The sequence below is a fragment of the Rattus rattus genome, chromosome 5 (assembly GCF_011064425.1).
Source record: "Rattus rattus isolate New Zealand chromosome 5, Rrattus_CSIRO_v1, whole genome shotgun sequence".
NCBI classification, from domain to species: Eukaryota; Metazoa; Chordata; class Mammalia; order Rodentia; family Muridae; genus Rattus; species Rattus rattus.
Window position 1 is genome coordinate 112079049 of NC_046158.1, and position 23614 is coordinate 112102662.

A 23614-nucleotide genomic window follows, 5' to 3' on the forward strand; every position below is an offset into this window, starting at 1 on the left:
ATTTCTAGTATGTCTAAGTGCTTTATTCTATTGCCTTTGACATGTCTGTGCACAAAAGACACAGAATGAAAGAATATGGAGCGTGATTCTGTCTAACCATCTGCAATCTCTTTCTAGTGACCTGGATGGATGGATGGATGGATGGATGGATGGATGGATAGATAGATAGAGCTTAACTCCAAATAGCTTCTACCATTTTTTTTGGTAACTGTTTCATAGCAGGTAACCCTCAAATGTCAGCTCTCATCCTTGAATAATCTGTTGGTGTGGTTTGCAGACAGAAGCATTCAGTCCACGCCACTCGTTACTATTTGTGTGTAGTCTCTTAAGGTGTTTATGCAGACAACAGTTGTGCTGTATGTCATGACATAGAAGCATCCAGGTACCTTAGAGCAGGAAAGCCTGAATACGGCTGTATCTTTCCATGCAGCTTGTGAGTGGTTGATGGAGTGCGATATACTGAGTATCGAATGTTAAGTTTTTCCTTGGGCAACACCTGCAGGCTACTTTAGCCTGATACAGTCCACCTCTTCGGTGGCAGGAACCCCACTGGTTTTGAGGTCGAGGTCCGCGCTGGACTTACTCCCGTAGTGAGAGGGCCGCCAGTGCAGCAGCAGCATCTTCTTGAAGTATTTCATGGTGTTGTTCTTGACTGTCACGAAGCATATAGTATTGATCATGCTGTTGCTCATGGCAATGCACTCGACGACATAGAAGGCGGTGAGGTAGTGCTTCTCCTTCACAATCAGCGTGGGAAAGAAGTCTCGCACTATGGTAAAGCCATAGAAAGGCGCCCAGCACAGCACGTAGGCTGTGAGGATACCCATGAGCAATAGCACTGTCTTCCGGCGGCAGCGCAGCCGCTTGCGGATCTGCTCCGTCTGGAAGCCAGGTACAGCCTTGAACCAGAGCTCCTGGGAGATCCTGGCATAGCACAGGGTCATAGTGACAACGGGACCCACGAACTCAAGCCCGAAGACGAAGAGGAAGTAGGATTTGTAGTAGAGCTGCTGGTCCACGGGCCAGATCTGACCACAGAAGAGCTTTTCCTGATTCTTGACGATAACGAGGATGGTTTCTGTGGTGAAGTAGGCAGATGGGATGGCGATGAGGATGGAGACCATCCAGACCAAAGCGATCAGGAAGGAGGCGGTCTGGTAATTCATCCGTGGTTTCAAGGGGTGGACAATAGCGAGATATCTGAAGGGAGAGGGAAGCCAGAAATGATGGTTATACTTCAAGCGCGATTTTTAACCAGCCCAGAGAGCTTGGAACGGCACAATGAATCCCCAGGTGCCTCCGACCCAGGTTTAAGCAGAATTAGCTCATTAACAGCCCCACTTGGCTTTTAGAGCAGGGATTTAATGGAAACAGCTAATGGGTTAAAGTAACCTGGCTTTTCTCCCTTGCCTGGCACAGGAATCAGGGAATTATCTTTCTCTCTGAGATTTATTTCCCTAACTACAAAGACCCAAGACAAATGGTATTTTTACCTTGCAGGGTGTTTGTTATAGTACAGCCAATTTAAGCCTATCCCGTCTATCTTACAAATGAATAAGACTCAGACTATGGTTATTTTATTTGGCTTTGACAGTGCTGGGAGTAACCCCTAATCTACTTTTCCAATCGCTGACCTGGCTACTTCCCCAGCAGCGTGCCCCAAATACTTGCTGTTTCTCCTGGCCGTGTGCTCCTGGTCCATCTCCTCTCATGTGGCTTCCTCCTCCTGAATCCTTCTCTATCTCCTCCCGTCCCACTGCTCACCAGGCAACTCAGTGGGCCTATCTCTAATCCCTCCAGTAACTGGCTGTAGCCATTTTTTTTAACCAATAGTTTTCAATTAAGGAGCAAGGTTTGCCCAACAAAAGCTGGTAAATGAGAATTCACTCATAGGCCTAGACCTTCAGGTACAGAATTTAGCATTGTAATACATAGCTATAGACCAAACCCTAACAGTTTGTGAACATTAACCATGGTAAGGATGTCCTCGTGTGAGTATTTCTCAGTAGATACACACGCTCATCAGTTCAGGATACCATTATACCTTTTGAGTTTTCAATCTTGCCATCCTGCCCACGGACATGGTACTCTTAAAGTTCTTATTCCAAATCCTTCCTGATTTAAAGTGAAAGAAGAGCTGTGTAGCTCAGAGAGAGTTGTGGACACTGCTCGGGTTTCCTCCCCCTCCTGCTACACATCAGCCTGCACTATGGAGGCAGTGGGCTTAAGTGGGATTCAGGACTCGGGTAAGATATAAGCAACATGCCCATCGTAGCCAGCAGGTACCAGACCAGAGCCTCCTGATACAGAGCGCTCACATCCACCTCCCCGTGCTATTTCACACTGAAGAGAGTGCGTGACAGAGGCATCTCACTGTAGTACCTTAAATTGTTACTCCTGTTCTTTCTAAGGAGTCATACTGCTCAAGACAGATGAAGCCTTCGTGGAAATGAGCTCACTTGTGTGGGTTGCTTCCAGAGAGATGGAATGATAGCTGTTTAGATATTTGGGTCCTGGAGTAATTTCTGTATATTACAGGGGGTGGGGGGAGGGGGCAGGAAGGGTGGTAGGGGAGGGTGGAGGAAGAGAAGAGGCATGAGAGGTAGATAAGAGACAAATCGTCCTGAGCGTGTGGTCCAAGAGCAGGAAGTATCTACTGAAAGATGCTCACACAATACACCTAGCTATGTTTAATGCCCACAACTGTGTGTGCCAGAGGCAGTACAAATTCTGTCCGACTTGTTTTTCTAACCAAACTCTTCGATCACCTTTCCAAAACCCTGGCGTGACTTAGAATCTCTCTGCTGTGTTACTAATCTCTGTCCCTTGCAGTATTTCTGTTATCTCGTCCCACCTGTACCTGCCTCCTGGTGACTCTCGAATGGATTCCGTTCTGGATATGGAGGAAAAAGCTGGATCTATCCCAACCATGTGGGCTCCTTGCTGGGTGTAACCACAGCAACTTCTGGAGCCTTCCACCTATCTGTGTGACAAGTGTTACAGGGCTGGAGAGGTGAAAAGATAGGCCCCCTCCCCACTTGATCGAGACATCTCACAGTCGCTGTCGCTCTGTGAAACCGGACAAACTGTTTCCGGTTGCCTTTATAATAAAAGTGATGCTTGAAATGGCATCACTGTGCCAGTACAGTGTTGGGGGTCAGAAGTCTGACATGGTTTCACTGGGTGGTAATGTTGGGTGCCAGCAGGTGGCACTGTTTAGGGTTCTCAGGAAAACCTGAGGGGGCTTTTGTTGGGTTTTGTTGTTTGCGTCTCTAACTTTTCAGGAATTGCCTATATTTCTTGGTTCATAGCCTCTCCTTCCTTCTAAGGCAGCAATGGCCAGTGGAGTCTTTCTCATGTAGGCCTATTATGATAATCTGCCCACCTCCTTCAGGTAAGACCCTGTGCCTTCATTAGCTGTCTTACTGAGTATGGTCTCTATTTGAAAAGATCAGCAACCATAGCTCCTTGAGTTACCTTGCCCCTCCTTAGCAGGCAGGATAGCACAGTCATGGGTTTGGGGGACTTGGATACAGATATCTTTGTCAAGCATTTATTACTCTGTATACTGTACTAAAGTCAAAGGGGCTGGAGAGAGATGGCTCAGCGGTTAAAAACTGACTGGACTTAGAGGTCCTGTTCAATTCAATCACTGGTGGCTGTCACCATCTGTTCCAGATCTGATTCCCTCTTCTGGTATGTCTAAGACAGCTACACAGTAACTCATAAAATAAAAATTAATTTAAAAAGTCTTTAGAGACTATAAAACAAATTTAGAACTTAAAACTGATCTCAATCTGGTCCTGTCATCACTTGCAGTATTCCAATAACTCACAGTATGCTAATAACTCACAGTGTACCAAAAACTAATACTCAGAGGGTATCAATAACTCACAGTATACCAATAACTCAGAGAATATCAATAACTCACAGTGTATTACTCACTCACAGTGTATCAATAACTCACCATATACCAATAACTCACAGTGCATCACTCATTCTCAGTGTATCAATAACTTACAGTGTACCAATAACTCACATATATAACTAATACTCATATATATCAATAACTCTCAGTGTACCAATAACTCACAGTATACCAATAACTCAGAGAATATCAATAACTCAGAGTATATCAATAACTCACAGTGTATCAATAACACAATTTATCAATAACTAATACAAAATCTTCACATTTCTGCTTATTTTGTTGTCATTTCCTATTCCCCACTCCCAGCCCCCTTTTCCTGGGTGGTCTGGAACTTAATTGTAGATCAGGCTAGCCTCAAAAGCACACACACACACACACACACACACACACACACACACACACACACGTTGATAATTCACGTGGCTATCCTTAACTCTTACACTCACTTTGTCATCCAACACATTTTTCTTACTCAGAGGGATATTCCAGAACTCACTGTTAATGTCAAGTAACAAGAGCACTGACTTGGAAGGTATTAGGCAGGTCTGTTTCCAAACTGTGGGCTTGGGTAAATAACCTACGCTCATGAGACTTAGTCTCTGCATCTGTGAAGTGGGGATAATAGTGACATAATTGACAATCTGTCGGCACTTGTGTCAGCTTCCAAGAAAGTATACATCCATAATGTATGATGGGGTTATAGTGCTTTGCGTATGCTGATCATTTCCCATGATTCATCTGTTGGCAAGAGAGACATCTGCAAGGTCTCCGTTGCCAACTGTCTGCTTGAGAGTGTGTGTATGCTTTGGAGGTCAATGGGTTCCTTCAACTCTCTGCAGCTAGAAATAGCAGTTCCTCTGCATGAACACAGTCTCTGGGCTCAGCTTCCGAAGACAGCGTGCAGTGGCCCTTCTGGAGTTTCTGCACAGCAGAACAGGCACGGTTGAAGAAATAGTGGATGGAAATGCACAGGGAGACTGGTGCTTCTGCAGGAGCCCAGGCTGAGCATGGACTGGTGCTTAAGCCCCACTGGGTCGTTGTTTCCTGTGGCCCTAGCTTGAAATGATGCGCATTGTGATAGTGCAGTGAGGGAGGTCAGAAGTCTGACAAGGTGGGGCGGGCAGTTGGTATTCCTTTTGGAGGCTCTTAGGGGAGAATCTGTGTATGGGGATGGCAGTGGCTAAGGAGTCTCTTAACTCACAAGAAACTCTAACTGTTTCTCTATCCGAGGTAAATAAAAATAGGCTCCTAGGAAACACCACCCAACATGTCGCAGATAAAAAGACCTGTTTTCTAAAATCAGCATCGGCAGGGAAGGGTAGGGGTGTCTGATCCATCTTTCTGATTATTTTAGAGCCCAATGAAGGCAGAAGGTGGTACTTATTAGGGCTGCTCCAAGGCCCGAGGTTCCAAGTGCTGCTTTCATCTGTGAGCCTCACAGAACCCCCCAGTACCTACCCAGGAGCTCTCTGTGCTTGTCAGATATGCTCCACGGGGACACTCTGGGAAGCCTGAGAAGCTCCTCCCCTCCCCCACATCTACCTCCTCTACCAGCCATGGCGATATAAGCTTTCTGAGGGAGCCAAGTCTAGATTTAAGGGTGTGTGCCTGCTATTCCAGTGCCCAGTAGCCCAAGGCAGGAGAATCAGAGTTCAACATCTTTCTAAACTACACAGGAGAGATCCTTGCCTCTGTTGAAAGAACTAACGTTTGTAAATCATTGTAATTTTATTATTCTCAGTGTTTGATAATTCCTAGTTTTTACATGGAAAAAAAAACTTCTTGAGTTAAAAAACTACATCTTCTACTGTTTCATAACCTGGGGACAGCTTAGCCACAAACCTGGGGCGGTCATGGCAGATCTGCCTCCTCCTCCCCCCTCTCTCTTATCCTCCAGTATATTCTCCCCTATAGCACACACACACACACACACACACACACACACACACACACACACACACACACACACACACACACACCCGCCTTTACCATTCAGCCTATGCTCTCCCATGCCCTCTGCTCTCACACTTTGGTATATACGCCCTCACGCCTCTCTGTTTTGTGGCTTCAGCATATGTGTGTGTATTCTAACACAGCAATCCCTGCCTTTCGGTCTGTTTGTCTGAGGATTTCCTCCGGCTTTCAGGGTCCCTGTGGCTACCTGTGCGGTATTTCGGAGAAGCCCTCTGCAATGACTTGTAAGAACCATATACACACAACTCAGCTCCCTCCTCCTGTGCCCGAGAGAACTCTGAGCTGTGATCCACACCTACTCCAAGGGTTTCTTAGCAGCAATTATCCACAGAGGCTTTAAAAATGAATTTACTGCCCTCACTTCTCAGTACTTCCTGGTGTACTTCCTGCACATGTCAGAGGGTTTGGGGGAAAAACACAAACTAAGATATAGGTGTCTTAGTGTAGAGGCAGAAAGACCAAAGACATGATAATTGTTTTAAAACACACAGCTGGGGACTTCTATATCTCCATACACAATATGAATTGGAGGGTCATGCTGGCATAGACCACAATGCTAGACTTAGGATTTATATCCTGGGACACTGGGACTTCTGGAGATTTCATAAGCAAAGGAATATCTTAGGGAAAGCCAGCAGGAGTGATTGATTCTCAGATGCTTCATATGGATGAACGACGGATTTTAGAGTGCAGTTAGAAGATTCCGGGGAGCAAGAGACAGGCCAACAGAGCATCAGAGTGTCCACCATGAGTTGCCAAGGCAAAGCTTGAAGGGACAGGCACTGGATTTAGTTAGAGCTGAACTTAAGGGACAGGAAGAAAGGCAGGGGATGATGGACACGTTCCTGTTTGGGTCACTGGGAGCAGGGTGGTGGGGACGCGGCATGGCTGGTGGGGTGTGAAGGGGAAGAGTTGGCTGGCATGAGATGGAGGCTTTGCTGACTGTGCCAGGGTGACTGCTTCCTAAGCAGCCCTAGTGTCACAAACCACAAAACAAAGCAAGATTGACGTCACAGACACAGCTTACAAGGGGATGAAGGCGTGAGGACAGCAATCGCTCACATTTCAGCAAGCCTTAGTTACTCAGGAAAGTGAATAGAAACACAGATTTTTGCAACTCCCAGCTCAGGGGATTCCATTCAGGGAGCTGGGGTGGGTGGGGCTCAGGAAGCAGACTCCATCACTATAGCAAGTGATAGTCTGTGTGACTTTCCTGAGGAGTTTCGTGCAGTTGGCGGGCAAGTAGGCATATCATAAGCCGGTTTCTGAGCTGCAGAGCCTCTGGGATGTAAATAAAGGTGCTTTCCCCATGGGCATCCTGCTATCCAAAGGAAGAGGTATCTTGTTCCCGCATCCTTTACTAATATAACTGAAAAATAGCTAACTGGTATATTAAACGGCACTAAACAGCACCCAGAACAAGGGAGAAATGGAAGAGCTGAAGGAGACAAAAGGAAAGGACAGGGAGCCCATCTTCAGAATGCATCTCAGAGCAGCTCAAAAGCAGCATCAAAGATCTTCTCTCCCATCCCCCACCCACCGCTGGTGACAATGCTGATCTCTGGAACTATGCACACAAGTGAAACATACAGGATTTCTCATTTGCTGCTGTTACAGTTTGTACCCACAAATTTATAGCAGAGCAAGGACTTCTGGGACATCTCATGCAAATATATGCAAATGAGCACGCAGATACATGCAAAACAGCAAAAGCAAACATGTCCTTCTCTCTTTCCCGTAAGCAAATTCTGTTCTGCCATCTTATTTTCAAATCAGCTCTGCAACAAAACCACCAGAAGGGATGCTCCATGCTCCATGATTCTAATGAAGTGATTAAAGGACAGAACTGAATTGCAGTGACAGAGAGTGATTACTAAGACTGGCAGAGGAAATCATCAGGGGAACAGAAAGCTTCCTAAGCAATGGAACATATTGTATCTGGGTCTGGCTACAATTAAGAACTTGGTACCCGTGGTGTTGACTAGAAGCTGCTCTGGCTAACTATCTTATGGCTTTAGCTGCTGCCTGAATTTCCTGCTTTTTGTCTTCATGTCGTAGGGCATGCGCTACCTATATCTACAGCAGAGACAGTATCTCAGGGCGTGACCGGAACTAGGAGACTCAGAAGGTTCCAACTTCCTCAAGTGTTGGGGAGCAGAACACATCTGGAGACCGTCTCCTCTAGCCCCTGGACAAATCGCTGAGCTGTCACTTCTGGAGCCACGCCAGTCCGTGAGAACTGAAGTTGGACCTCACCTGTCAATAGCGATGGCCAGCAGAGCATTGGTGGAGACGTACAGGGAGACGGTACGAAGGTAGTTGACGGAGGCACAAAGCACGTGACCATGCTCCCAGGAAAGCTGACGTACTACGTAGTAGTCCATCTCAAAGGGGCAGCAGACGATCGCCACCAGGAAGTCAGAGATGGCCAGGTTAGCGATGAGGAGGTTGGTAAGGTTGCGCAGCTTCTTGTAGCGGGCGAGGGCAGCAATGAAGACAAAGTTGCCAACGCCGCAGACTAGCATGATGCCTGCCAGGGCTACGCCAATGACGATTTTGGCTGCAAAGAAGGTCTGTGTCTTGGTCACATCCTCATCGTCATCCAGGGGGACGTCATAATCACTATAACTGTAGTTTAAGGGGAGCAAGGAGACGTGGTCTTGGGGTGGGTTCAAGTCTGGGGCAAAGCTTGTGTTTCCGTTCTGGTCTCCCATGTTGATGATGTGGCAGGTACGCTGGTATATGTCAGGGAGATACGCCCACGTGGAGTTCAGCACTTCAGTTGGGGCCAGTGTGTGGAGGTCCCTGTTGGACAGAACTGATACCATCCAGGATCTGGGGGGAGATACAACCAGTGGTCAGCAAACATCAGATCTGGTACTATTCCCCCAAGAGTCACCTAGGTACAGTCCAACCAGACCCACCCAGGGCCAAGGAGTTGGGAGGCCATCAGCTTGCTGGCCCCAGGATGAACTGAAATCTCCATGGAAAACCAAGAAGAATGTGTACCCTTTCCCTTCTTCTAGCCACAGTGCTGGTTGGACTGTTGTTACTCTCAACGGCGTCTCAGACAATGGTACAGGGCAGGGGCGGGACAGGAATATATTGGTGGCTGGGAGTGGTTTTCCTGCTACTCTCCTGTTCTTTGCCAAGGAACGCTAGAAGCCAGTCTCTTGCTCTATGGGGTTTGCATAACTGAATGTGGTATTGGAAGAAAAAAGTGAGCGTAAATGGTTTCTGAATGAACAAAAATCAATTCAAAAAACAAAATCAGACACATAATGAATCCAGGCTGCTTCCGGCGTCCTTCAACCAAGTTGCATCAGGACGCTTTGTTGTAGCCTTGTTTCTGCACATGCATGTGCACTTTGCCCTGTGTGCTAATGTGCTTTGCAGTGCCCATGAACAGGGCCTGAAACGCCTTTCCTCAGAAGCCTGCGCTCTGAACTGCACACGTACAATTACTGTACACACAAAGCTTTCTGCTCTCATAAAAACGTAACAGTTTAACTATGGAAAACAAAGACTACACACGGGATGCACTGAATACATTGCTGCATTCAGCTACAAACTGGTGTGCCCTGGGATTTATTGTGCTAAAAGATTTTGATTTAAAAATTTCTGTTTGATGAGCTGAGAGATGACTTAATGGTCACAGGGGCTCACTGCTCTTAGAGGGGGCCCTCTCCAATAAGACCAGAATTCAGAATACTGTGGCAAACACCAATCCTGACACTATTAATGATACTTTGTTATGCTTGCAGATGGGAGCCTAGCGTAACTGTCCTCTTAGAGGCTCCACCCAGCAGCTGACTGAAACAGATGCAGAGACCCCCAGCCAAACATTGGATGGAGCTTGGGGGCTCTTCTGGAAGAGCTGGAGGAAGGACTGAGAGCCCCCAAAGGGATAGGAACTCTACAGGAACACCAACAGAGTCAACTAACCTGAATCCTTGCTGGCTCTCAGAGAGTGAACCACCAACCAAAGAACATACACAGGCTAGACCTCACCCTCACCCACCCACACATGTAGCAGATGTGTGGCTTGGTCACCATGTGGGTCCTGAACAACTGGAGCAGGGGCTGCCCCAAAGCTGTCGCCTGTCTGTGAATTCGTTCCTCTAACTGGGCTGTCCTGTCTGGCCTCAGTGGGAGAGGATGCGCCTAGCGTCTAGAGACTTGATTGCTAGGTGGGGGGATGGTCCTTTTTTCAGAGAAGAGGAGGTGGATGCAGGAGGGAATGCGTGAAGGGGGAACCCGGAGGAGGGGGAGCAGCGATCGGGATGTAAAGCGAATAAATAAATTAATGGAGAAAAAAATAAAAACTTCTATTTGAAGGACTGAGAGATGGCTTAGTGGTCACAGGGGCTTGCCGTGCTTGTAGGGGGCTCTCTTAAATAAGACCAGAGTTCAGAATTCCCTTCTCAGCACCAACACTGGGTTGCTCATAGCTGCCTGTAATTCCAAGTTCTGGGGGAACTGATACCCTTTTCTGGCCTCAGACAGTACCGTCCCCCTCACCTCACACAAACATGCACATACACACACGTCAACACACGATGCACACAGACACACATAGACTTGCAAAACAATTTAAAAATTGCTGTTTGGGCAGTTGACTGGTGTTTCATTTAAAAAAAATCATTAAATGAAATTTGTTTTAGAATTAGGACAGAATTTCCAACAGTGTTTAAAACGGCCCTGAAGCAGGCTTGTCATTTGTACCGTGTGTTTATATGAAGAGGCATTCCCAGCATTGACAATGAAATCAAAGTATCATTCAACTCCGAAAAATATTCTAGATGCTGCTTCAAATATTCAGCCAAGATTTAATTCTCTGTGTAAAAATCGCAGTCCATTTTTTCCATGCAAATTTGCTTTCCTCATTCATAAATGGTAAAATTATATGCATATCAAGGAATTTTTTAAAATACATCAATGGTTTATTATTAGTTGATATTTGAATTATATTCCTATTTTATACATTTCCAAACACAGAAACATGTAAGAAATTCTCTGGTGAATGAGGTCCTTCTGAATGGAAAGATTTAAGAAGTCCTGCTCTAGGATGTATCCTTTCTCCTCAGGTTGACCCCAGGAGACTCTGGATCAGCTCCCGGACCCCTTCCCTAGGTTCCCATATTCCCAACCACAGCCAACCCCGACTAAGGAGGAACTGAGCCTTGTCAAGGTCTGTGTCTTCTGAAGTAGTGGCTGCTTGAGACAGACTGAATTGATACTAGCCTCGTAAGAGTGGGTGGGGATGACCAGGGAGTCTAGGGGCTGTCCATTGCTTGAGAACTCCTTTATATTCTTGGTAACTCGAGATGTCCACAGTGGGGAGAGGAAAGAGTCTCCAAAATGTTAGCTCCCAGGAGGTAGGTGCTATAGGGCAAGCGAGTGGCTGGGGAGAAGACTCCAACCTGAGTTGGTTTTCTCTATGAACTGCCTTCCCGTCCTACCTCAGCACACCTGACCCTGCGGGAGCTACTAGTAGGGGTAGCAAGAAGCTATCAAACTGGATAGCGAGATCCGCCAGGGACCGGAATCGCCACTTTAGCCAGGAACTGCAGTCAAGGCGTTAGTGAAACCCGGACTTGCTACTCATGAATCAGCTGCGTGCTCCACCCTACCTGACACGCGGGGTTCCAGTGGAGTCTGGACCCCAGTGTCCTCCCTCTGGGGCGTCTATTAGTCTCCCAAAGATCGCCACCGGGAACAAATGAGCGGGAGTTCCAGCCAGTTTCTCAGCACCAGCCCATAGACTGTGGGAAGAGGGAGCCCGTTTGCAGGTCCCCGCGTCTCTCTCAGCGCGACACTGGCCCGGGATTAGGTATCTAGTGGGGAATTCAAACCCAAGAAACAAAGCCGGGCACCGAAGCTGCCTGCAGGGCGCGGGAACCGCTCCGACACCCCCCTCCCTTGTCCGCACGCTTTCTACCGCGCCCGAGGTTTCCGAGTTGTACCCCAGAACCTCAGTCCTCAATCCCAGTGTCCGGAGGCAGGAGGGGGATCTCGTGGAACAGACGCGCCGTGCCCCAAGTCCGCCCGCCGCCACCCCGCACTCACTTGCCTTGGTGCCTCCAGGGGCGCACCCCCTGGCCCGCGGCTCCGTCGTAGGTGGGCGCCGCCCGAGCTCTGGGGACACTAGCTAGCGCTGGCGGAGGCTTGCGCGCTTGACGGGCGGGTGTCACTCTCTCCTGCTCTCCTCTGGGCGCTTCTAAGGCGCATCAGTCTTTCTGGAGTTGCTGCTTCGCTCTGCAGCTCATCCCACAGCCTGGGACCCAGCCCAGGTGTCCCGCCCCTCTCAGCACCCGACTCCGCCCCCGGGACCTGCCAGCCTCCCAGCTCCGCTGAATTAAGGTCTCAGACTTCCGGGAGGTCCTTCCATGGGCTTTGTAAGCTCTTGAACCCTATGAGACCTCAGTAGCTGGCCATCCTCGGTATCTCCGAGACGGAGTACTGTCTTTTGCAAGCAACCGTGGCTTCCACTGGTGTGCAGAGTTAGAGAGAGAGAGAGAGAGAGAGAGAGAGAGAGAGAGAGAGAGAGAGAGAACAGTAAGTAAGGGGTAAAGCCTTAAAGCCGAATCTTCCCTTAGAGATGATGCCAGAGAGGTCCCCCATACTCCAATTCAGACCTTAAGAGACAAAGCTGGAAATTATGGTCGTGGCGTGGCTTGCCCTGCACAAAACTTCAATTCTGAGGTTCTGGTCCAAACTGGGATGATCTTTCTTGTACTATCCTTGGCTATTCAAAGACAATCTGAGTCTAACTTCCAGCCTATCTGAGGAGACCCCAGGGCCCCTGCTTTGTTTCCAGAGGAGTTATTTTACTTCTCCTGGAAACGGAAAGCTTTATAAATTACCCCCACTAAAGCAGGAACTGTGTATGTTGGCCAAGGAGAACATTTTCTAGATGGGGCCTGGCCAATAAGCTGACAATTTAAGCTTCTCATACAGAGGACTTGGAAAAGTGTTTGGAATTGGGCATTCTGTGGTTCTGCCTGTCCTGCATTGTGTGACACTAACCCACTGTCCTGCCCTCCTGTCCTCTTCACTGCTAGGATCAAGACAGGAGACCTAGGGGTTGGGGATTTAGCTCAGATGGTAGAGCACTTGCCTAGCAAGCACAAGGCCCTGGGTTCAGTCCCCAGCTCGGGGAAAAAAAAAAAAAAAAAAAAAAAAGACAGGAGACCTAGCTTCTTTCCTCCCAGGGAGAAGCTGTGGTTTGGCTGGCACTGTGGCTGTTAAGTACAGCTTCCAGAGTGGAGGAAAGGCTTTGCTGTTCTGCTTTGCTTTTGTAGACTGATGGTTTAGCCAGACCTGAACATGCTCCTTAGGTCATTCTTTCACTAAGCTCTTGCTTCAACTCTTCTGGCCCATGTCCACCAGCTCACCCCTTAGATGGGAAAAACAGACCCTTAGGGCCCTCTGGTGTACTCACAGCACTCTCCAAGGTAGATTTAGGTCAAGGTCTCATTCACACAGATCAAGAAACCCATAGATGTCATCCTAGCACTTGATGTCCTGACCTCAACATAATAGATTCATCAGAGGACTAGTACACAGTCCCGAGGAGACGATGAGGACTGCGCCTTAGAGTGTTGAAGTAGTTGTCCTAATTCAGGATCCTCAAGAAGACCCCCCAAACAGATTTCCGTGCAGGCAGTTTATGGAAAGTAAGAGTAGAGTGGGGAGAGCCAATACATTGTGGGAAGCCATGCTGTGGCCAGTGGGAACTCACATCATCTGCAAAAGCATGGAGACAGCATGCTGTCTGTGGCAGCATGGGGCAACTAGAACACGCAACCATTGCCCCAAACTACCAGCACTTATGCACAATTTCCTTCCCTTCCCTTCCCTTCCCTTCCCTCCCCTCCCCTCCCTTCCCTTCCCTTTCTTTTTCCTTTTCTTTTCCTCCCTTCCCTTCCCTTCCCTCCCCTCCCCTCCCCTCCCCTTCCCTTCCCCTCTCCCCTCCCCTCTCCTTCCTCCTCTCCCCTCTTCTCTCCCCTTCCTCCTCTCCCCTTCACTTCCTTTCAGGACTGTTTTCTTGAGAGTGATAGTTGCCCTTCCATCGCAGTCATGGAACTCTTAGTGCAATGGAGAAAGCCCAAATAAGGCTGAAAAGGAGAGAACTTCAAGACTTGGGTGGGAGGTGTCAGCTGCCGAGAGTTACAGCATGGATGGGGTCAGGTGCAGGGGAACATGTGGCTGCTTATGTGTGGGGCAAGACTACCACCACAGTACTTGAATATTGGTTAGTGTGTGCTGAGGAGAAAAAGCATAGAGCCTGTCCTAGTTTACTCTGTTGCTGTGAAAAAACACTCTGACCAAAGCAAACTGGGGAGGAAAGGGTTAATTTGGCTAAGGTTTCCTAGTTACAGTTTATCTTTGAGAGAAGGTAGAGCAGGAGCTCAAGGCAGAAGCTTGAACCAGAAGCCACAGGGGAACACTGCTTCCTGGCTCATTCATAGGCTTCAGCTCACTCAGCTTGCTTTCCTGTGTAGCCTAGGCCCACCTTCCTAGGGATGGTGCCTCCCACAGTGGGCTGGGCCCTCCCACAGCAATCATTATTTAAGACAATCTCTCAGAGACACAGCCATAGGCCAATAACTTCTTTTAAGTTACTTTTCATCTCGACAGTGATTCTTTTCTGGAATCAGGTTTCCTACCACCGCATCTCCTAGAAACCATAGATGGCAGAGGTAAAGATTTCACTACAAAGTTACTGGCTATGAGGTACTGGGACACACAGCTTGATTGTGGTACCAATGTCCTTATGAAGCGTCATACTGCAAGACAGTTTCTCAGTCAATAGCAAACTCAACACAACTAAAAAATTAAAGCACATAAAATGATATCATGTAAACTAGCATTTCTCCCCATCTTCCTTGTACACCCTTGTTTTTCCTAGGGGGGTATCTTTGCATTCTTTTAATGTGTGTGTGTGTGTGTGTGTGTGTGTGTGTGTGTGTGTGTGTGTGTTTAGATTGGTGCCATTATGCAGGTGAAGGCGGACACAAGATAAAATGAGGCCTGCCATTGGACAAGAAGAAAGGGAGGCGGGAATAGAGGTTTTAGAAGGAGAGGGAGGAGCAGAAAGGGAGAAGCAACATGGAGGCAGACGTAAGCAATCCTCGCCATGCATCTCTACATAGATATAAGTTGTTATGAATATTTCTTAAGGGATGGATTTCTATAGGCAAATTTATCTTATCTAGGTGGGCGGTCTATATCCTTATCAATTGGTTGCGAGTTAATTGTGTGGCCGTATTGTATATTGAGCATTTAACATAAATCTGGTTGTTGGGCTACAGTCTGTTGAGTCGTGTTTTCACTGGGTTGTTGGGAGTGGGAGCAGAGTCCGTGACAGAGAGCCGGGCTAGATTATAGAATGCTTAGGGATAGGGTGGCGTGGGGCGTAGCACGGTCTGCAGAACGGGACATGTGTGTTGGGCGTGGTAACAACCCGCCAAGGGGACAGAGTGTGTGAAAGTGGCTGACAGAAACAGCGAGAGTGAGAAGATTGGCACAGAGTGGGAACTCATGGGAACCGGTCATGCGCCTTTATTAATTATACCGCAACACACACACACACACACACACACACACACACACACACACACGGCTTCTTCCCTTTCTACTGTAACATAGTCTATTGTGGGGATATACTCTTGCTACCTTTTAAAACCCACATTGCTGGATATGTTGGTTTAACAGCACAGTGCTGTGGTATTGAATGGCCTGCGCATTGCAGTCCATCAGTGACAAGCGCTCGGAGCACCTTTCGGTGCACGTGCAAGGCTGTTTGTATGACATTCCCAGAAGTGGTCTTGCTGAGTCAAAGCATAAAAGCATTGCACGAGGCTTTGTGGTGGATCCTGTCACAAAGAGCTCCCCTGGGCTCTATTGAGCTGTCTGTTCGGCAGAGGTCAAGGCCACACACTCGACTGAAGAACCCACGTTTGTTGAGATGGGGAAGCAGTATTCCAGAGCAAGATTTCTCACCAATGCTTCCTGCCCTCAGTCCTGCAGACATGGTGTCCCTTCAGTCTTTCAAAGTATGGGAGGGAGTGGGCTCTGTTCTTAAAAAAACAAGTTCCTCCCATCATTTTTCTATGACTGTACATCTCTTGTGAAGTAGTTAGAAATCAAATTAAGGCTGTGCTGTTGTTATTGACACATTGGTAGGTAAACTTTGTAGGACTGTTGAATTAATCATTTATCTCTTACTGTAGTTAGACAGGTAGGGACTCCTCAGTAGAGGGTCAAGGTGTCCCAGCCTTCACCTTTCACCCAACCCACCCGCTTTTCCAGGGTTCTGTAGAACAGCGGTGTAAGGCACTGATGGGCTGACTCAAAGCTAAACTCTGGCTAGGCACACACGTGCTCACTTGTAATCCCAGCACTCTGGGTGGTTGAGGTCAGAGATCAGGAGTTCGAACCCAGCCTGGGACACATAGTGAGAGCCTGTTTTTGTTTTGTTGTTGTTGTTTGTTTGTTTTTTTTAAAGTACTAGGCACTTAGCTCAGTGGTAGACTGCTTTCCTAGTACGCACAAGGCTCTGAGTTTAGTGTCCAGCAGTTAAAGGGCGTGGGGGGCTGGACTCCATGAGAGAGTTTAGCTAATACAACCTCCTTCACGGTTAGGACCTTCTTTTGCTGGGACGAGAGGTTGAGAGCACAGTGTTCTAGCTACAAAGAAACACCTAAGGCTTTCCAGCCCTGCTGGCTGAGCTGGGGGAAGATTTCTTTCTTTACAAAGAGGCACTTCCGTACTGATTCACTTTGTGCCTCTGGAGCTGGGCCTTTCTCCTCCAGGTTCAGGAGTTCATGTCACTCTTTCCTGATCGCGGGAGTTCTGGGGCTGTGCACAAGTGTGAGGAAAAACTTTATACTGTGGATATATGGAAAAGCCAAACTCTCTCTCTGCCCCCATTTCATATTCTGGCCCCTGGAGGTTGACCCCTTCTGCCTGGGCTTTCTTAGATATGTGCAAAAAAGCCAAGCATACGGATATTTGGGCCCATTTTTAGGAGGGAGTGCAAGCCATTGTCACGGCGAGTGTTATAAGGCTCTGGGTTAACTTGGAAGAATAGGACCTTGGTTTGCATTTCTAAAGTGAAAGATGGCCTTTGGTTGGGTTCCTTAAAGCATCTGGGACAAAGCATTAAGTGCACTGTGCTTGCTGGGAACTGACTGTAGGAGGCGCTTCGGGGAACGGAGGGATGAGGTGGAGAAGGGGAGGTGGCCAAGAAAAAGATAAAGTTTGTGCTAGAGTTAAGGAGATAATCAGAGCTCGGGTGCCCTGGGAAACTGAATCACAGCACAGAACAAAACTTCCCTGCTCTGCCAGCAGAGGGCGAAGTTGAGCCCTTGACTGAGAACTGTAAAGGTGTCAAGTCCCAAAGTGGCTCACGAGGATCAGCATCTTTTGTTTAGAGAACAGAAACGGCTACTCCAGGCGTCCATGTCTTTGTTAGTATAAAAGCACCTGACAGAGAGAACTTGCAAGAGGGAAGACTTACCTTGAGCCCTAGCTTCAGAGACTTCATTTCCTCAGTCAGCTGCTGGTCTTACGTTTCTGGGCACATGGTAAGGCAGGAACGAAGTCTTAATTCACTGCTCGTGCCATACTCGCCTTTCTAGCCCTCCCAACCCACAATGGCAAACGTTTTCCTTGGAGTTAATAGTTTTCCCTATGGTGTGTCCATTTACATAAAGTGCCTTTTGCTTCATAACCTTCAAAGCTGGCCCTCAAACAGGAACTTCTTGCTATTTAAGGCCAGGGAATTCAAATCTGCATTTGCGGTTTAGTTGCAATGAGTTCTGAAGTGGGCATCTCCTGTTTACTTCCCAAGGTGGTTAACACTGTGATCCGTCTGAGGCCATTTGGTGGTCCCCAGTTTCAAGGCAAAGTACTAATCTCTTAGTGATTCTTATTGTTTAATTCTTTTCTTTCTTCCCTTTTTATCTATCTTATCTATCTACCTATCATCTATCTATCTATCTATCTATCTATCTATCTATCTATCTATCATCTATCTATCTATCTATCTATCTATCTATCTATCTATCTATCTAATCTATCTATCTGATCCAGGATCTCACTATATGGCCCTGGCTGTTCTGGAACTTACTAGGTAGACCAGGCTGGCCTTGAACTACCAGAGATCCACCTGCCTCTGCCTCTGACTCCTGAATGCTGGGATTAAAGGCATGCACCACCACACTCAGGCTTCTTGCTTGTTTTTCTTGAAGCTGAATGAGCTCCCAAAAGAGATAACTATTTTCTGCTTTTTTCTTTTGCCAGCAGCAATTTAATACTCCAGGAGATCACGGGTAACTAGACTGGTGTGTCATACCATTGCCACCAAGGTCACATCAGTGCCTTCTAGCAGCTGTCAGTCACTCAAATCATTACCCAAGTTATGGTTTCTCTCTAAGTGCTTTTAGCCTCTCTTTAAATACTGTTATTAACACAAGTGGCATATCAAGACAGGCAGGCTCTGCGCGAAGGCAGTTCTTGTAACAAAAACCTGGTTAGCATCCAGATTTTTTGGACATGTGAATAAAAAAAAAACTGGAAGTGGAAATTACCATGTGTTGGAGCAATTGTCCCCAGGTGCTGGCATCGTGGAGGAATCATAAGTGTGTGTATTTTGAAGTTGACACAGGAGACATAGATTACGTGTGTAACAAAGAACACGGGCACACTCATGCAAACAAAAAGTTATGTAGATATTTGACGACATGGAAAAAACCAGCACTTTGTTTTGACACGTTCAATGCGTTTGAAAAGCTAATTGGAGTATGAACTAAGTCAATACAATGGTTTTGTCCCAGAGTTTTCTTCTGTGCACTGCTCTCTGTGAGCTGAGGGTAGAACCCAGGGTTTTCCACACATCAGGCGAGTGTTGTTCCACCAGGCTGTGCAATTCTGCCTACCGAGCCCTCCACAGACGTTTTCTATAACAAATTGCTGGTTAAAAGCTATCTGATCAAACTAATTGGAGGGCTTGCTTGAGGAGTTACATTGATAACTTCCTCACATCTGGAGTCTGCATCAGTGAGGGAGCATGACGGGAAACTACTCTGGCTGACCAGGCACATCACTCGGAGAACCCACCTTAAAGGCTCCTGGGAGCAACTTTTAAAAGTTTTAACAATTATTTTAAATTATGTGCACGTGTGTCTATCTGTGTGTAGGTATGTGCATGTAAGCACAGGTGCCTGCAGAGGCCCGAAAGTCCATTTCCCCAGAAAATGAAGTTACAGCTGCCCAATGTGGGTACTGGGACCCGAACTCTTCCTCTGTAATGGCGGCATGTGCTGAGCTATCTCTCCCAACCCTGGGGAGCAACTTTTGACAAGTCAGAAGCACATCTCTTGTTGCAACCATGTACTGTGAGAACACGCTTGAATCAGCCAATCAGAGGAAGGGAATCTGGACATAACCTGGTGTCTCTCACATATCCCAAGTCAGGACTCCAGAGGGCAGAGACACAGTTAGAAGGCATTCCGCAGCTGGGTGGCCACTCTGTTGGGACTCTACTTGGTTTCCTACGTCCCTGCTCCCTTTTGTGCTTCTTCTCTCCTCCATACAGAGCCGTCTTCCAACTAGGTCAGACCTCTCCAGTTTCAAAGTCTATAAATCTTATAAACCTTGGAGAGTAAAATAATTTAACTGGCCCAGCTTGGGCCAAACATTTTCCCTGATGACCACCGGCCTGTAGTGAGCATCTGTGATAGTTGGAAAAGTACCTTCCTTCCAGACAGATGTAACTCAAAGCCAGGGTACGACCCAGGCTTCACTGGCATCCATTCACTTCCCTCCATGTGCAGGGATGGCACAAGCAGGCAATACACGTTGTCCCATGTGTACCCTGATCCGGCCAGTTGTGGCCAGAGTTGGGACGTCAGACACATAGAGTGAACCTCCAGGTGAGTGGGGCAACAGCACTCCTCTCTCCTGAACCATTACCTTATCGTTCTCAAGCAAGTCATGCACCAGTAGGGCTGAAGCTACCACCTGGGCACATTCAATTAGAAAGCTTGGAGCCCTTGTTTGCAAGTTTGGCAAGCGCCGTGAACAGAGCTGATAGATGTGTTACTGTGTTATAGCTACGGAGGAACATAGAGGTCAGTGCTCAGACTGAAGCCTTCCTGCTAAGAGGTAACTATGGTAGTTTAAGAGGACTTACGCAGGGCAACGGACGGCTTGTTAAATGGCTGAAGGAAGGAAAAGTTCCTCCTGGTGGAATTTCCACTTTAGACACTTGGAAGTATTTGGCTGGCAGGGGTTCTGTCTGCCCAGAAAGGCAATCGTGGTTTTTCCTCTTTGAACTCTACTCGAACCCATTCTCTACAAACTGGTTTGTGGTTTTCTGAAATCTGTTTGTAATTGTCGACTTGGTTCCCTCGTTAGACATAAACTCCATCTGCATTTCTGGAGCACCTCGGGTCTCCCCTGCATCTGGTTTTTCTCCTTAGTCCTTGACTCTCCTGCTCTGAGGAGACTCCAGGACCCCCTGGAACCCCATCTTTTCCTGCAAGGAAGGCCTACCTGACATACAGTGTTCCTCTGGCTTCTCTTCCTTCTCAGAGTTCCTTTGACTCAGTTCCCTCAACTGCTCTTTCCAACACTTTATACATAGGTGGGCATACATCTCAAATATCATTCCGTTAGCATTCCATTAGAAGTGACAAGACATTTTCCTCACAGCTGAAGGTAAATGATTTTAATTGACCTTAGAGTACTTTTGGGGACATTGGGTGGGCTTTCTGTTTCACATTTTAATATCTATATTCTGATATGAAATAATTGCAGCTTTATTAATCCAAGGTTCAAATTCAATGGCCATTCTTGGCAAGAGGGCGGGTGGACATGTGCACAAGTTGGGCATGAACACTTGAAGTCTCCTCTGGGGCAAGGGCTGGCTGGATTCTTCTAGCTACTTCCAACATTGGGGTGTTTGCTTTTTATTCCCCTCAGAAATTACTGGTTTCTTTACTGTGTCTTTGTTTGTGTATGTGTGTTGGTGTTGGAGTGTGTGTGTGTGTGTGTGTGTATGTGTGTATGTGTGTGAGTGTGTGAATGTGTGTTTGTGTAAACGTGTGTGTGTATGTGTGTGTGAATGTGTGTGTGAATGTGTGTGTGTATGTGTATGTGTGTATGTGTATGTGTGTGTGTGAATGTGTGTGAATGTGTGTGTGTGTGTGAATGTGTGTGAATGTGTGTGTGTGTGTGTGTGTGTTAATTTAGGCAACTATTTGGTAGTATTTTGGAAAGTTTAAGATCTAGAAAGAGAAATAGTTCTGCTCATTTGGAAATCGTTTGGCTAGAGAAACTGTGGGGATTTGTGGGGCCAAGTTGTCAAATACAGGTAAAAATCCTAAGATACCAAAAGATCCTCCTGGAAAGTCATGGTAGATACAACGATTTTGTGTGCAGTTAGGAATCTCTTTGATGAGCTATAAAACTAAAGGCCTGGGGGGTGGGGGTAGGGCTAGGGAACTCGGAACAGCAAGCCAAGAGCAATCTTTGCAAAGGGTTTTAAAAGTGCTTCCCATCAGACAGGAAGAGACAGAGTGGAAAAGGCTGAGTGGAGTGGGCTATTGAGAAAATGATGTGTTATTTATGTCTCTGATTAATAGCTGGAAACCTTTTTGGGGTGTTGGTAAGTCTCCAGAATTTTAGAGACACACACATAAAGAAAAAAAAAAAAAGAACGAGAAGAAAACGTATTTTCAGCATCATCGGGGGATTGTGATGTCCAGCCGTCAGGTCATTTTACATTGTCCTCAGCGGGGTATGAAGTTGTTACAAGTAGAAACTAGGGGTGCATGAAGATGTTTGCCTGCGCTTGGGGATGTGCAGAGAGGTGCTGCCTGCACTTGGGGATGCTACAGAGTACAGATCAGTGAGAAAGTCACACATGGTATTTTAGGTTCTCTCCTTGACCAAGGAGACAAAACTGTTCCATTTGCTGGTGCAGCCATGAGCAGGCACACAGTGCCTATGGTTCTTTGGCTTCGTGTAAGACAAAGAAAATGATACCTCACGGGTTCAGACACAGAGGTCTGGAGTGGGGCCTGGGTTTGGGAGTTTTGAAAGCTTTTCCAGATGATCCTAAAACACAGAAAAATCCGATCACCCCCCTCGTGGATTTTCTTACTACTTTAAAAGCAAAGTGGCTTTGAGGTTGGGCTGACACCAAGGCTGGTGTTTGTACTGAACAGTGTTTGTGTTAACCATCCAACAAAAGCATGTTAGAATGCTCTGAGGAACTCTGCAGCTGCATGATTCCACCATGTGAAAAAGTAGGAAGACATCGATCCTCAATTTAATTGAAGACAATTTTCTGAAATAATTTAAAACCATAAGGGGTTTGTGAATGCTGAAAGGGGCTGAGTATAAACTTTTTTATAAAGGTTATAATCTATAATTTGGTTAAAAAAACAGGCTTTGGTTTACGTTGTGGATGAAATTTGATGAGGTAGAATAGGTTTTTTTTTTTTTTTTCAGTTAGATTTTGATACATAACAAATTGTCCCTAAACTTAGTGGTTTAAAATAGTAACTTTTCACTCCTTTTTTTTTTTTATCAGTCTATGGGTGATTTGTGCTCGTTTGCTGATGTAAGAGGGGCTTGGGGGATCTGGGCTGCACTTTCTCACATGACTGAGGTCGATGTGTAAGTAGCTGTGGGATGAGACCATGCTGGCCTTGCTTACGTGTCTTGTCTTCTCAGCTGTAGAAGTAACAGCGAGGGGTCATGTGATCTCATCCGCTACAGGCTAACCTGGGCTCACTCACAAATACCCAGTACACAAAGACTCTTCTGCATCTCCGCTGTGGCGTCCTGTGGATCTGTGAGAACCACACCCAGAGGCTGCCCCTGCTCCTCATTTGTACTTTGTGTCACAAGACAAGAAATATTGGAATTATTTGAGATAAGACAAGATTAAAGAGATGTGAAGGCCGGCTGGGTGGTGGTGCATGCCTTTAATCCTAACACTTGGGAGCCAGAGGCAGGTATCTCTCTGAGTTCTAGGCCAGCCTGGTTGACACACAGAGTTCCAGGACAGCAAAGGCAGCACAGAGAAACCATGTCTCAAAAAATCTGACAAAGAATGAGAGAGGGAGGGAGAGGGAGGGGGAGGGGGAAGGGAGGGAAGAGGGAGGAGGAAGAGGGAGGAGGGGAGGGGGAGGGGAGAGAGGGGGGGAGGGAGGGAGAGAGAGAGAGAGAGAGAGAGAGAGTCAAATGTACTGGGTGAATTATAAGGGTTTCCAGTTTGAAAACAAAGTGTAAGGATAGTTGGAAAATATGCCCATATAAATGTAGAATATGTGTTTGGCATTTTAAATATTTTTCCATTTATGACACTGTGGTTGTGTGGGAAAATGCTATTAAGAGATATATACTTAGGGCCAAGGAGATGGGTCGTCAGTGAAGTGTTTGCAAGGATGAGGACCTGAGTTCAGATCCCAAGCTCCCACATAAAAGACAGAGGCTAAGGCTGTGGATTCTGTCTTTGGAGGTTCTCCACCTAACAGCATTGCACTAATGGTTATGACCACAGCTCTCTCCCTCTCTCCCGCCATCCCTCCCCCCTCCCCCTTGGCACACACGCTGACCTAAAACTGGCAGTTCTCTCGCTCAAGTGACCTGGGTGCTAAGATTACAGGTGTGTGTCTCTGTTACTAA

At 47.0% G+C, this 23614-nt stretch overlaps 1 protein-coding gene across 2 annotated transcripts; it reads right to left on the reverse strand.

The window, feature by feature from the left end:
- Positions 1–183: 183 nt before the first annotated feature.
- On the reverse strand, positions 184–12160 carry Prokr2 (prokineticin receptor 2). Of its 2 annotated transcripts, XM_032902357.1 has the most exons (4): positions 11975–12160; positions 8921–9100; positions 8162–8740; positions 184–1200 (listed from the first exon to the last, which is right to left on the reverse strand). In XM_032902357.1, exons 3-4 carry the CDS (start codon positions 8731–8733, stop codon positions 504–506), a joined length of 1269 nt encoding a protein of 422 aa, XP_032758248.1. In that variant the 5' UTR covers positions 8734–8740; positions 8921–9100; positions 11975–12160; the 3' UTR covers positions 184–503. The 2 variants fall into 2 exon arrangements, with proteins under 2 accessions (XP_032758248.1, XP_032758249.1); XM_032902358.1 differs by lacking the exon at positions 8921–9100.
- Positions 12161–23614: the final 11454 nt, after the last annotated feature.